At 42.6% G+C, this 15,310-nt stretch overlaps 1 protein-coding gene across 1 annotated transcript in view; it reads right to left on the bottom strand.

The window, feature by feature from the left end:
- Snupn (snurportin 1) overlaps positions 1–15,310 on the bottom strand; it is a 34,922-nt gene that overhangs the window by 5,099 nt on the left and 14,513 nt on the right. Inside the window, exons 4-7 of the mRNA XM_021172367.1 lie at positions 7,392–7,496; positions 7,064–7,160; positions 2,959–3,056; positions 230–307 (exon numbers count right to left, since the gene is read on the bottom strand). Coding sequence (XP_021028026.1) covers positions 230–307; positions 2,959–3,056; positions 7,064–7,160; positions 7,392–7,496 — 378 coding nt within the window. The remainder of the gene's footprint in view (positions 1–229; positions 308–2,958; positions 3,057–7,063; positions 7,161–7,391; positions 7,497–15,310) is intronic.

Genomic DNA, 15,310 nt, shown 5'->3' with positions numbered 1-15,310 from the left:
GGAAGGAAGGAAGGGAGGAAGGGAGGGAGGGAGGGAGGGAGGGAGGGAGGGAGGGAATTGTGGCTCATGCCTGAAATCCCAACACTTGGCAAGCTGAGGCAGGAAGATCAGGAATCTAGGGCCATAGCCACATAGCCAGGTTCAAATCAGTATGGGACATATGAAACCTCATCTCAAAAACAATCTATCACAACACAAAAGAACTCTGTAACTGTACCAACAGCCTTACAGGGTTAATCTTGGTTTTCTCTGCAAGCCCTTCTTCTTCTGGTAACTTTGAATGCATCCAGTAGAATCGGAAATCAGTCTATCACAGAAAAGATAAAATATTCATTTCAAACTTTTATTCTCATTCTAATACCATTGAGTTATAAAGACCTAAGCCCTGCTGTTGCTATTTCCATTTATAACTATAGTTTATCAAGTCTTTCAAGATTTTAAAGATGCATGCATGTTTCAGATGGTAAGATGGATCAATGGCTAAAAATGCTTACCATACAAACCTAATAACCTAAATTAGATTTTTAGATTCCACACGTGGAAGACAAGAACCCTCACCTAAAAGATATCCTTTGGCCTCAATTCAAACACATCACACACACGGTAAGAATAAATAAATTTCCAAAATATATTTTCATTGTTTATATCATACACAGCATTATATTATAACATAAAAACATTTTCATACAAGTATATGTTATAAAGATCTTTTTCTTTTAAAATTTAGCAAAGCTGCCAGGCATAGTGGCTGAAACCTAAGCCCCAGCATTTAGGAGGCAGAGCCCGGTTATCCTTGATTAAGTAGTGAAATTAGCCTCCACCACGGGGTTTCTCTGTATAACCCTGGCTGTTCTGGAAGCATTTGGGGCTGGTCTTGAACTCAGTGCTCTGCCTATCTCTGCCTCCCATGTTGTTGGGATTAAAGTCATGTGCTGCCATTGTTTTTAAACAAACAGACAAACAAATAGGTAGATGGTGGTGCCGCAGGACTTTAGTCCCAGCACTCAGGAGGCAGAGACAGGTAAATATCCATCAGTTTCAGGCCAGCCTGGTCTATAGAATGAGTTCTAGGACAGTCAGGGCTATACTGAAAAACACTGTCTCGAAAAAAACCAACAACAATAAGTAAACAAACAAATAGATGAATAAATAACTTCAACCACCCTATAGGAACTATATTATCATTATTGTTATTTTACATGCTAAGGATGCTTAGAATCAGAAAAGTGAAGTCACTTGCCTGAGTGAACAAAGTAAATACCGTGAGACCTAGAACTCCTCCACTCCAAAGCACATTATACCAACTCCCTTGCTGCATTTAATATGGCTATTAAAAAACACTACACAGCTGAATCTTTTCCTAAGAACTGATTCTCTAAATTATTGATGTGTACCCTTCTATAGCTATGAGACACTCCTTGTTCTTTTACTTTGCTTCTGGAAATTTGAAACAATAAAAGTGTTTTCTTTTCCTTTTCTTCCTTGTTTCTGTTGAGAGAGGGTTTTATGTAGCTCAGGCTGGCCTCAGACTTGCTATATATCAGAGGATGACCTTGAACTTCTGATGCTCCGTAGAGCCTATTAGGATGGATCAGTTTATGAGTGCCTAGGACTGAGCCCCAAGCTTTGTGTGCAGTAGGCAAGCACTCTCCCCACTGATCTGCATCCTCAGCCCCTTGCTTTCTTTTGCTGAGACAAGGAAGGCCTTGCCATGTAGCTCAGGCTGGGCTTGAGATTCAGGACATCAGCCTGAAACAAAGGGGCTGCCATGGCATAAGCTACCGCTGAACTGCTCTTTTCCTTCGAGTATAGCTGTACATGCAATTTTAATTACCCAATCTGTAAGTTGTGAATAGATGTGATGACTCATCCTTTAACAAAACTAAAGGAAACATACCAGGAAAAAATGACAAAATTCTGTAATCCCAACCTCTAGGGAGACTGAGACATGAGGAGGGTGGTAGGTTTGAGGCTAGCCTGAAATACAGAGTGACTCCTTGTCTCAAAAGCAACAGACAGACAGACAGACAGAATCATCACTAGCTGGCATTTCCTGAAATCTACCATAGGGTAATAGCTATAAAAGGAAGCAGTCTAGCAGTCTGTCCAGGTGTGGTGCTGCATACGTTTGATCCCAGCCCTAAGGAGACAGGCAGGTGCATCTCTGAGTTTCAGGTCAGCCTAGACTACATAGTGAGAGCTTGTCTCAAAAAAGGAGAGGAGAGGAGGGGAAGGGAAGGGAGGAGAGCGAAGGGGAGGGAAGGGGAGGGGAGGAAACTAGACAATCTGAGCTAGGAATAGTGGTCTATGCCTGTTCTCTCTTCCTAGAGCAAGCTTTGAGATTGGAGACTTTGTTTCATACCAAGAATGACCTGGCATTTTCAGGATCAGGATGTGGTGGGTGAAGAAGGGTATATGAGGTTTTTTAATGGTGCTGTCTGCATAACATGGCACACATTTACCCTTTAATCATCCCTGCAACAATCCTCCCATCTCTGGAAAGAAGGGGGTGAGGGGAGCCACAGCAGCTAACACCCCAGCCTGTACCTCTGCTCTTTCTTCTTCCTTAAGAACGGTCATATTAGCTGGGCAATAGTGGCATATGCCTTTAATTCCATCATCTGGGAGGTAGAGGCAGGCAGATCTTTGAGTTCAAGGTCAGTCTGATCTATAAACTGAGTTCCAGGACAGCCAGGGCTACACAGAACACAGAGAAACCCTGTCTCAAAAAACCAATATAAAATAAAATAACTCTTATATTTCCCTAGTTCCTCACATTTGTTTTTAAAATGAAGCTAATTTAAACACCCTCAAAGGTACAGGGAGCATTAGATAATGTTCTTGATTACCACATCCTGTACATACCAAGAAGTTGGTCACGTACCAAACCCACATGCTGAACCACCTTCCCAGGAGGAAAGAAGACAGGAAAGACATGATGACATTATTAATCCTTACCTGACAGTCATAAAAAGGATGTCCCCGCCAGCACATCACATCCAAAACATAGTATGTCTGATTCACCTCACTGTAAATGCAATCCAGAATGGTGTAGTCTACAGATACAAGGAAGAAAGTCAACATAGAACTCAGCTTCCAGCCAGAGTTCTACCCTAATAGGCTCAAGGTGAACAATCCTCGGGGCGCATGGCAACTGTCAGTACTAATATGAGGGAAGACGAGTACCTTTGTAGCTACCTGGCATCGTGAAGGATGCCATAGGTAAGAGAGCATCAGAGGTCAAGACAGCACTGTAGACAAATGGATTCTAAACAAGTTGGAACTTTCTTTTATTTACTTGTTTTTTTTTTAAGATTTATTTATTTATTTCATGTATATGTGTACACTGCAGCTGTCTTCAGACACACCCGAAGAGGGCGTCAGATCCCATTACAGATGGTAGCGAGCCACCATGTGGTTGCTGGGATTTGAACTCAGTACCTTAGGAAGAGCAGTCAGTGCTCTTAACTGCTGAGCCATCTTACCAGCCCCTTTTATTTATTTTTAAAGCAGCTCTGATTTTAGTTTTGCTTTTTTTAAGACAATCTGGTCTGGAACTCACTATGTACTTGAAGATGAAGATGGCTTACAACTCCTGATCTTGCTTCTCTCTCCCAAGTGCTAAGATTATAGATAGGTGCCATCAAACCTACTGGTTTGTTGCTTTTGACTTGAGACAAGGCCTCACTTTGTAGCCCAGACTAAGGCAATCAAGCCTCGAATTTAAGGCAATCCTACTGTGCCTGACTTTCAGCATGCTGGGATTACAAGCACCTGCTACCACACTAGACTTTTTTTTTTTTTTTTTTTTTTTTTTTTTTGGTTTTTTGAGACAGGGTTTCTCTGTATAGCCCTGGCTGTCCTGGAACTCACGTTGTAGACCAGGCTGGCCTCAAACTCAGAAATCCGCCTGCTTCTTCCTCCCGAGCACTGGGATTAAAGGCGTGCGCCACCACGCCCGGCCACTCTAGGCTATTTTTATTTTAGGTATGTGTGAAAATTTTTTGCTCTGTTGCCCAAGCTGGCATTACCCTTCTGAGTGACTGGCCTCCACGTGCTTGTTACTTTCTTATTGTAAGTGCTGTGCAGAGTAGAGACATCAAGTATAAGCTGTCCCTCTCTTTAAGGAAACAGAGATAAGATGATCACAGACATAGTCGAGAGCTAAGTTATACAACAGACACTTTGAGCAGTTGTAGAAAGAGAAACCCAGTGTAAAGGAGGCAGGCTACAGTGCTACCTACCTTGGTAAACTAAGGCAAGAAGGTAAGGAATGCAAAGTCATCCTGAGCTACATGACCAACCTGACCCCTACATGAACCTCTGACTCCAACAAGAACAACAAAAAAGTTAGCCTTACTACTTAAAGAACACAGGAAAAAAGTCTTCAACGAGCCTGAGCAGGTAGCGAATAGAATAGGGTTTGGGGTTCAGCCTTATCAGTTCCACTCAAACCAACCAAGAATACATGACTTAATCCTTATAACTCTGGTCTGTCTATTGAGGCCAAGGTAGCTAAGGAAAGCAATAGAGGAAGGAAATCAGCCTGGGAATCCCCAGAAACAGCTCAGTATGCCATTACACTTGACATTATCTCTGGGACCTTTATGGAAAAGACTGCTTGTCATTGTGTAAGGCATGATTCAGAGATGTACAGCCCAGTGGGACTCAGGGCTGGGTGTATCATGTAACCGAGGAGACTTGACTTTGAAGAGAGATTGCCTCCAAAGTGGATCATTAAAATGACTAGCCAAAGTCTGCTGTGCTCTTGCACACAGCAAAGTTCTGGCATTGATCTGATAGTGACACCTCAGGAGAGTGACTCCCTGTCTCCTAAAGCACGCGGCCTTTCCCTATGGCTTTCCAGCACTGACCAGGGGCAAGACTGGAATGTGGATGTGGCCTCCTCCTTGGAGAGTAACAGGGTAAACAAGAGCACCAATAGGAGCCGGCCCTGAGACTATCAAAATCAACGATGGCTCAGATTGTATAGAATTTTACATATGCAAACTCTGCCTGATTCTACAAAACAAAGGGGAGGGGGGAGCTACCTTACCTGCATCTAAGGCCAGAAGCAACAGACAACTTGATCAGGGAGCACCCATGAAAGCTAAAGAGGCCCCGCCTAGCTAGCACGCCAGAGAAGGGTCAACGTGGAAAGAAGTTTGTGACAATCAGCACCCTGGGATGCAAAGCAGCAGAAGGGCACATAGCCTCCTGTTCTAGACAGACATCCTTGAGATCACCAGGGCCAAAGGGTTGAGGCCCTAGACCAGTGCAGTACCAGCCCTTCCAGACCATTGTCTTCAAGGTGCTGAGCAGGGCCAAAGACAAAGGGTACACCCACTAATTAGGGAATCCACCCAAACGTGTCAGAGGTCCACCCCAACTTCCTTGACTTCACTCAGTTCTCATGGCCCCGCACTGAGGCGCCAGAAAGATCCCACTCTCCCTGCCATCGACTGAAATGCCTGCTTTGTTTCTGCTTTTTCCCATGGAGAATATTTGGAGGGTTTTGAACTTTGTTCTATCCTCAGACAGACTAGCTGTTAAAAACACACAACAGGAAACATCGATTTAGGGATGCAGTCCCACTGTTAAAGCACTTGTCTGGTAAGCACAAGCCTTACGGGTTCAGCACTCAGCCCATACAGCAAGGGATAGTGACCGGCACCTATGATCTCATTGGAGCTAGAGACCAAAGGATCAGAAGTTTAAGATCATCCTTAGCTACCGAGCAACTTGAAAGCCAGGCTGTGAAACAAGAGGTTGTCTCGTAAATGAAACCATGGTGCCGAAGCAGTGGCTCAGCAGTTCAGAGCAGCGGCTGCTCCTTCAGAAAACCCTGGCTCAATTCCCAGCATGCACATGGCCACACAGTAGTTTATAACTGTAGTGCTGGGGGTCGGCAAATTCTCCTGGCCTCCACGGGCACTGCATGCAAATGGTGCAGGTATACACGCAGACAAAAAAATATCCATACTCACAAAATAATAAAATATATTTTAAAAAATTAAAAAAACACATAAATAGACAAAGAAAAATACCCAGTCAAGCAAAACACCATCTTGTATTAGTTTTTTAAAAAATGCAAATAAACCAAGGATAATGGCACATGCCTATAATTCTACTACTTGAGAAGCAGATCAAGTAAGATAAAGATTTCAATTCTTGACTACATGACAAGCTTGAAGATAGCCTGGGCAATACAAGACACTTTTCTTAAATGATAAAAACTTAGTAAATAACTAGGTATAATGATTTTAATCTCAGTTCATAATCCTAGCACAGGAAGGCTAAGGCAGGAAGATCAGGAGGTTTGGGCCACCTGGGTTACAAGTTTTATGTCAACTTGACATAAGCTAAAGTCATCGGAAAAGAGGGAATATGCCTCCATAAGATCTGTAGGCAAGCCAGTAGAGCATTTTCTTACTTAGTGACTGATGGGGGAGGGCTGGCCCACTCTGGGTAATGTCACCCCTGGGCTGGTGGTCCTGGGTTCTATAAAAAAAAGCAAGCTGAGCAAGCCAGTAAGCAGCACCCTCCATAGCCTCTGCATCAGCTCCTTCCTCCAGGTTCTTGCCCTGATTGAGTTCCTGTCCTCACTTCCTTAAATGATGAACTACAATGCAGAAGTGCAAGGCAAATAAGCCCTTTCCTCTTGAACTTGCTCTTGGACACAGTGTTTCATCAGAACAACAGTAACCCTAACTAAGACACATGGTTCACATTATCTCAAGAAAAAAACCCAAACAAACAAGCAAAACTGAGACAATGGATGTAGTTTAGTGATAGAGTAATTTAAAGTCTTACATCATGTATGTTACGTGTGCATGGGCATGTGTTATGGCACATATGTCCTGTGTGGAGACCAAAGGACAACTCTCAGGAATTAACTCTTTAACTTTCACTGGAGGTTTTAGGGGTCAAACTCAGGTCCTGAGGACTTCTCAGAAAGCACTTTCACCTACTGACTTGGCTGGCCGGCCCCTGAAGCCTCCGCGTCAGAGATAGTCAGGAGGAAACCCAGAACACATATGAAATAGATATCACATACAGGTACCTTTGGCTGTTGTTGAGTTTCTCCTGTTGCCTCCGGGCAGAAGGGAAGAAAACCTATTGACACAGTAGCCACTCTTAGTGTAGGCACTTGTTGAACCCTGTAGGGAGAAAGCTACCACTCTCATTAGGCATTCACAGGTACCCTTGACTCTTCTTCATTCTATAGGGTTGTCATGAGCCCAAAGATGGCTGGCAACAGACTTTTCTGGAAGGAAAGTACTGGGAGGCCAACTCCAGTCCAGCTGCTGTAGCAGATGAAAAGGAGGAAGACAATCCCTTTCATCACATACTAGGCTTGCAGGCATAAGAGGCAGGAAGCAGTTACTCACCCTGGAGGCCACAATAAGGGCTCTTTTCCCAACAGGACACACAACCACAATCCATTCTTGCCCCAAATCTGAAGGGACGTCAATTAACCACTCAGAAAGCATCAACTGGGAAGACAAAAATGGTGTTAAAAGATCAGCAGGAGTGTGCCATTCAAACATTACAAAGAAAAACATTCATATCCTATATACATAATGCAAGTACAGATAAAAGCTGAAGACAGTGGTACTTCCACCCCAAGTGCGCTCAAAAAGCAAGCTGGTCTGCAGTATAACTGACAGATGGAAGGCATTCACTGGTGGCTTGGCATCTGCCCTTATTATCACCATCTGCATCCTACTTATTTCCTTACCTCCAGGCCTACAGTAAGGGACTTTTCCCTTTCCTTATTTACCTGCTGACTACCAGCAGAACTATGACATTCTGGTCTTACGCCTCAGGAATGAATACTCATCTTGAGTCATGCTCAGACTTGACTATCATTTCCCAAACTGACATGCCATGCATTACAATAAAAGATACTAGGAGGTAGGCATGGTGGTATAGGTGTATAATCTCAGCTACTTGGGAAGCTCAGGTGGGAAGACGGCAAATTCACACAGCTTGCCTGGGCAACTTAGTCAGATGTTATCTCAAATTGTTAAGGCTGGCCTTAAACTCACTCCATAGGTGAAAATGACTCTGAACTTAGGATCCTCTTGGCTACACCTCCAGAATGTTAAGAATGCAGGCCTGAACTGGCAGTGGTGGCTCACACCTTTGATCCTAGCACTGGGAAGGCAGAGGTGGGTGGATCTCTGAGTTCGAGACCAGCCTGGTCTATGGAGTGAGTTTTAGGACAGTCAGAGTTACACAGAGAAACCCTGTCAGGGGAAGAACGGAGAATTTCAGCATATTACATGCATGAGGTGCTCAGAAACTCATGCAGGCATAGATATAGTCACATTTAAAAAAAAAGAAAAGAATTCTTGCAGGATTGTCAATGTTTGCTATAAGGGCTATTTATCCACATTAAACATTTTAAAGGTTCTTTTAGGTTTACTTATTTCATTTTACATGTGAGTTTTGTCTTTATGTATGAATCATACCACTGGTGCCCTTAGAGGTGATCAAAAACAGGGACATTGGGTTCTCTGGTACTAAAGTTATAGATGGTTCTGAGCCACAACACGGATGCTGGAAACTGGACTCCCGATTATCTGAAAGAAGTGCTCTTCACCACTGAGACGTTTCTTCAGCCCCAAGACAATGCTAAAAAAAATTTCCCTCCCTTTGGTAGCCCACATTATAATGCCAGCACTTAAGAGAGGCAGCAGCAGGCCGGGCAGTGGTGGTGCGTGCCTTTAATCCCAGCACTTGGGAGGCAGAGGCAGGTGGATTTCTGAGTTCAAGGCCAGCCTAGTCTACAGAGTGAATTCCAAGACAACCAGGGCTACACAGAGAAACCCTGTCTCGAAAAACCAAAAAAAGGAAAAGAGGCAGAGGCAGGAGGATCTCTGGGAATTCCAGGCCAACCTGGTCTACATAGTGAGTTCCAGAAGAGCAGAGCAATAAGAAGAGCAGAGCAAATAATACTGAGATGTGTCAAATTGACACAAAACTAGCCAGTACAACATACAAAGAGTAGAGCAGAGACTGAAGGAAAGGCCATCCAGAGACTGCCCCACCTGGGATCCATCCCACATCAAGACACCAAACCCAAACACTATTGAGGATGCCAAGAAGTGTTTGCTGATGGGAGCCTGATACAGCTGTCTCCTGAGAGGCTCTGCCAATCCTGACCAATACAGATGCAGATGCTCGAAGCCAACCATCGGACTGACTACAGGGACCCCAATGGAGGAGTTAGGGGAAGGACTGAAGGAGCTGAAGGGGCCTTATCGGGCATCAATGAGAGGGGGAAGCCCTTGGTCCTGTGAAGACTTGATGCCCCAGTGTAGAGGAATGCTAGGACGGTGAGGCAGGAGAGGGTAGGCGGGTGGGGGAGCACCCTCAAAGAAGCAGGGTAAGGGGGGGTTGGGATAGGGGGTTTGCAGAGGGGAAACTGGGAAAGGAGATAACATTTGAAATGTAAATAAATGTTTAAAAAAAGATATGTTCACATAAGAATGTTAACAATACATTAGGCTTAATATATGCTTAGGCATATACCTTAGATATGACCTTACTCTTCTGAATATATTCTGGGACGCTCATAAACAACAAGATTATTCAGTTTTATTTACAGTTACAATATCCTAACTCCCTGTACCCCCGTGATCTATAGTTCTGATTACAAAATGTAATCCTGCTCCATAAGCCTCAGGAATTACCCTGTGATCTCATTTAAATCTCCTAGCAATTTTTAAACTCTATTTTATATATATGGGTATTTGCTTGCATGTAGGTCTGTGCATCTTACGCATGCCTGGTGCTCAAGGAGCTGGAAGAGAATGTCAGTTCCCTCAGACTGGAGTTACAAATTGCTGTGAATGATCATATGGGTGCTAGGAATTAGATTAGGTCCCTGGAAAAGCAGCTAATGCTCTTACCTGCTGAGCTCCTCCTAGCAACTCCTTAAAGACAATAACATCAAAACTCACCAGAATCCTATGTATGGCTGTCATAAAGGAAATGAAGGGTAACTCCATCAGCTCCTCTCTTTCTGTTAACTCCCACAAGGAGGTCTATGTTAAACATTCCTTTCATGAAGACTGCAGAGATGGCTCAACAATTCAAAGTACCCGTTGTTTCTTGCAGAGGACCCAAGTTCAGTTTCCATACCCACATAATAGCTCATAACCAACCATAATCGCCTTTTTAGGGAATCTGACGCCCTCTTTTGACCTCCACAAGCACCGGACATACACGTGGTATACATGTAAGCAAAATACTTGTGCACACAAAATAAAATAAATAATAAAATAGTTTACAAATTAGAAATCTTGGGGCTGGAGAGATGGCTCAGTGGTTAAGAGCACAGGCTGCTCTTCCAGAGGACCCAGGTTCAATTCCCAGCACCCATGTGGCAGCTCAGAACTGTCTGTAACTCCAGTTCCAGGGGATCTGACAATCTCACACCAATGTACATACAATAAAAATTAAATAATTTTTTTAATTGGGAAACTTCATTAAACAAACAAACATTCTGGTTAGCAAGATAACTGAGTGGGTAAAGACAATTGCCACCAGGCTGATAACCCAAATTCAGTATCTGGGAATCACACGGTGGAAGAGAAGAACAGACTCCCATAGGTTTTTCTTTGACCTTCACACACATGCCACGACAGATGCATCCTCACACATTCCTATTGCTAGTGCTGTGATAAAGCACCAGGACCAAAAGCAACTTAGAAGGAAGGGCTTATTTCACTGATAATTCCACTGAGTAAGTCAGGGCAGGAACTCAAAGTAGGGTAGGAACCTGGAGGCAGACACTGATGCAGAGGTAATGGAGGATGCTGCTTCCTCACTTGCTTTTCATAGCTTGCCCAGCCTGATTCCTTATAGCACCCTGGACCACCTGCCCAGGAGTTGCATTGCCCATATCAGTCATCCATCAAAAAGGTGCTCTACAGCCGTGCCTACAAGCCAAGCCTATGGAGGCATTTTCTCAACTAAGGGCCCTTCCTCCCAGATGAGCTAGCTTCTGTCAAATTGATATAAAAACTAGTCAACATACACATGGACACATTCAAATAAATAAATAAAATGTTAAAAAATAAAATAAAATATAACATTGCTTCATACTGGCTTATCCTGAAATTCCTTTCTGAGACAAAGTCAACAATCTGGTTTTACTAGAGTGGAGTTCTAAAAAGGACTCCTCAGGCAGCTGGGGCAGCAGGGAACTACATCCCTAGCTTGCTGAATCACCACTGACAGGGTCCAAATCCCCCCCCAAATCAAGTGGGGCTGGGATACAGCCCAGTGGGGAACGCTTGCCTGTCAAAGTCTATAGAGTTGGGTTCAATTCCCAGCACTGCTAAAGGTGAAAGGGCAGGAGAAGGGAGGACAGAAGGGTAGGAAATCAGGGCTAAAGTGCTTGCTGTGCAAACCAGTGAGGAAAAAGCCACTGCAAGTTGTCTTGCCACATGTGCACACTTGTGCACACATACTACTAATAATAAATGAAATATTCTTGAACTTAAAGAAAATAAATGGTAAAGGATAGAACAGACATTTTTCTAAAGAGTATATATAAATGGTTAGTATATTAAAATCCACCCTACACACACACACACATCATACACACACACACACACACACACATAAAACCATGGTAGCATCATTCATAATCATCAAAAAGTAGAAGAAACACAAAAAGCCATTAATTGAAGGATGAGTAAATATGTCCTGTTAATGGAATATTGACAATAAACACACAGAATGATAAATACTGTAACATAAATGAACTATGAAAATCTTATGCTCACTGAAAGAAGACAATCACAAAAGGCCACAGTTATCCAGAATAGGCTCGTTGATAGATGTAGACAGATTTTGTAAAAGGAAAATGGAAAATAGTGGAGAATGACTGGTAAAGGATAGAACAGAGCCGGGCGTGGTGGTGCACACCTTTAATCCCAGCACTCGGGAGGCAGAGGCAGGCAGATTTCTGAGTTCGAGGCCAGCCTGGTCTACAGAGTGAGTTCCAGGACAGCCAAGGCTACACAGAGAAACCCTGTCTCAAAAAACCAAAAAAAAGGGATAGAACAGACATTTTTCTAAAGAGTATATATAAATGTTTTATTATATATATTTATATATAATATAAATTATATTATTATATATATATATTGTATATAAATTATATATTATATATACATATATGTACATATAATATATAAATGTATGTGTTTTAATATATAATATATGTATATAATATATACACTTTATTATATATTTATAAATAATATTTATTATATATAATATATTGTATATATATAAAATGACTATTGGAATAACATTTTTGTATACTGTGTGAAGGTGTCTCTGTCCTTCCCCCACCTAAGGAATTCCCTGACTGTTTTTAATAAAGAGCTGATGGCCAATAGCTGGGAAGGAAACAGTAGGGGGGACTTCCAGACAGAGAGAGGGGCTGTGGGAAGAATCAGGCTCAGAGAGACTAACTACAAAGCTGTGGAAGAAGCCAGACATATGAAACTGAGGAGAGGTAATCAGCCATGTAGCAGAACGTAGATTCGTATAAGCGGGATAACTGAGTTATGAGCTAGTTGGGAACAAATGACTATGGAGTATTTGTAAGTATGTGTGTGTTGGTGATAAAACTATTCTAGAATTAGCTAACTGCAGTAAAGCGCACTTAGAACTCTACACTTGGAAGTAAAAATTTAAAGGATCTGGAATTCAAGATCATCCTTGGCTATATACCAACTTAAAGGCCAGCCTGGGCTACTGTCTCAAATAAAAAGTGAGCCACCAGAACAAGACAATAGGAACTGATTGCTGGTGCTAGAGAGACGGCTCAGTGGTTAAGAGTGCTTGTTGCTCTACCAGAAGAAGAGAATCCAGTTTCCAACACCCATGTCCCAATGACTCATAACAACCCATAGCTCTAGCTTCAGATGATCAGATATCCTCTTTTGGCAGCTGTGGTCACCCCTGATATGTATATACATATGCATGCAGGCAAGCATGCATGTGCACACAAATACACACAAACTCAAATAAATAAATATAAATAAAATGAATCTTAAAAAAGACATTACTGCTAAAGATAATACAGTCTTAGTTATAAGATAATAGAAGAATCAACTTGGAGCTAAGATAGAAGCTTCCTCCCTTCTGGCTAGCTTTCATAGTACCAGAAGCCGCTATACAGACTACTGGAAGAGAAAAGATATCAATGGTCTCACTCAGCTATGGAAGACAAATTTAGCCCTGCCCAGTACATGGCTCCATGCATAGAGTCATCTACAGTAAACCAAACTAAATCACACAGGGTGGAATTCCCCACCAGCCTCTGAAAACTTATAATGCCCAAATATTCCAGTTCTGGGGATTTCTCTACAGGCACTCTCTCCCCTTCAAGGCCTACATCATGCTGTCCATGGTTGCTAATCTCTCACTCTTTTACTTAAAGCTATCTTGTTTAATAAATCTCCTTTCCAGGTTTATGTCTTTGGAGTTTTGTTTTGTTTTGTTTGAGGCAATATTTCACTATGTAACCCTGGCTGGTCTACAACTCGATGTGAAAACTAGACTGGCTTTGAATTCCCAGAGATTTGCCTCCCTCTGCTTCCCATCCTGGGAGAAAACAAAGGCACTATATACCTGCCTCCTTCCCCAGCTTTAAAGAAAAGCCTCTTTTCCCCTTCAAGGCCCTGTCCTGTTGCCTCTGATATGATGAACTACCCTTTTGAGGCTTTCCAACTTCAAGGTCCAATCATGGCCCCTTGACTCTCTTCAGAGAGAATGACGGTACTGAGAATAAGTGACAGTCAAACACTCAGTCCTAAATAAGACATTTATACCTCCCCATCTAAGGCTTAGGGAACATCTTGGAAGAGGAAATGGAATGTATGGAGAAGAGCTATAAAATGCTTTCTTCTCCTCCATCTTCTAGTCATGATTCAACCATTGCAATCATGAACTCATAGCAACTACAGTTTCTTACACTGGGCCTACAAAGACTGGCCTTGTCAAGAAGGCCTACACCTCCCTGCTGAACTAGAGGCTACAGATAATTCTGGGAGGGGGGAATCAATGTTTTCAGATGCACATCCACAAATGAGCATCAGGCTCCAATGCATAGGTTTAAATCCAGACAACACGGATGGCCCTGGTTAAATGCAGCAGGCCACAAAACAAAAGGACATGGATTTGGGAAAGGGAATTGAAGGAAGAAGGGGAGTTGTAGGGTGAAAGGGATAGAAGACAAGGTACAGGCTGAGTGAGCATTATATACATATATGAGATTGTAAACAAATTAATGTGGCCAATAAAAATACTGCAAACAGAAAGATCATGTCCTAGAATTGAATAATGGTGATAGTTACACAGTCTTCTCTCTCTTGAAATTGAATTTCATACTGTAGATCAGGCTGATCTGGAATTTATTATGTAGCTTTGGCTGGCCTTGGACCCTTGGCAATCCATGGTCAAAGCCTTGCCTCTCAACTAAATGCTGGGATTTACAGGTAGGAGCAACCACACCTGGCTCAGGAATTGTTTTCTTTTCTTTTTTGTTCTTTCTTTTTAATATTTTTTTATGTGCATTAGTATTCTGCCTTCATGACTGTGTGAGGGTGACAGATCTTGGAGTAAAGGACAGTTGTGAGCTCCTATGTAGGGCTAGGAATTGAACCCAGGTCCTCTGGAAGAGCAGTCAGCGCTCTCAACCCCTGAGTCATCACTCTAGCCCTGAAATTTATTTTCTTTTTTTTTAGATTTATTTATTTATTATATGTAAGTACACTGTAGCTGTCTTCAGACACTCCAGAAGAGGGAGTCAGATCTCATTACAGATGGTTGTGAGCCACCATGTGGTTGCTGGGATTTGAACTCCACACCTTCGGAAGAGCAGTCGGGTGCTCTTACCTACTGAGCCATCTCACCAGCCCCGAAATTTATTTTCTTATAGCAAAAGTTATATTCATGCTTATTCTAAGAGTATAGGGGCTATTTATGATCCATGTCTATATCACAGTGAAGCCTGGTAGCAAGTCCTTCTATGTTCCTGAACTGAATTGTATAATGCACAAGAATCATGAGTTCAAAGCCAACCTGAGCTGTATAGCCAAACCTTGTCACAAGTACACAAAACTGAAGTGTAGTTTGTCATAGAAGGCATCATCTGTACTATATTTGGAAGAGGAAAACAGGTAAACAGGTATTTCTAAATTCTGAAAGCAACAAGATACTACAAAGTAGTACGTGGGGCTGGTGAGATGGCTCAGTGGGTAAGAGCACCCGACTG

Source organism: Mus caroli, chromosome 9 (assembly GCF_900094665.2).
Source record: "Mus caroli chromosome 9, CAROLI_EIJ_v1.1, whole genome shotgun sequence".
Lineage (NCBI taxonomy): Eukaryota > Metazoa > Chordata > Mammalia > Rodentia > Muridae > Mus > Mus caroli.
The sequence above is the reverse complement of the archived record's forward strand: the minus strand, read 5'-3'. Positions and strand labels throughout refer to the sequence as shown.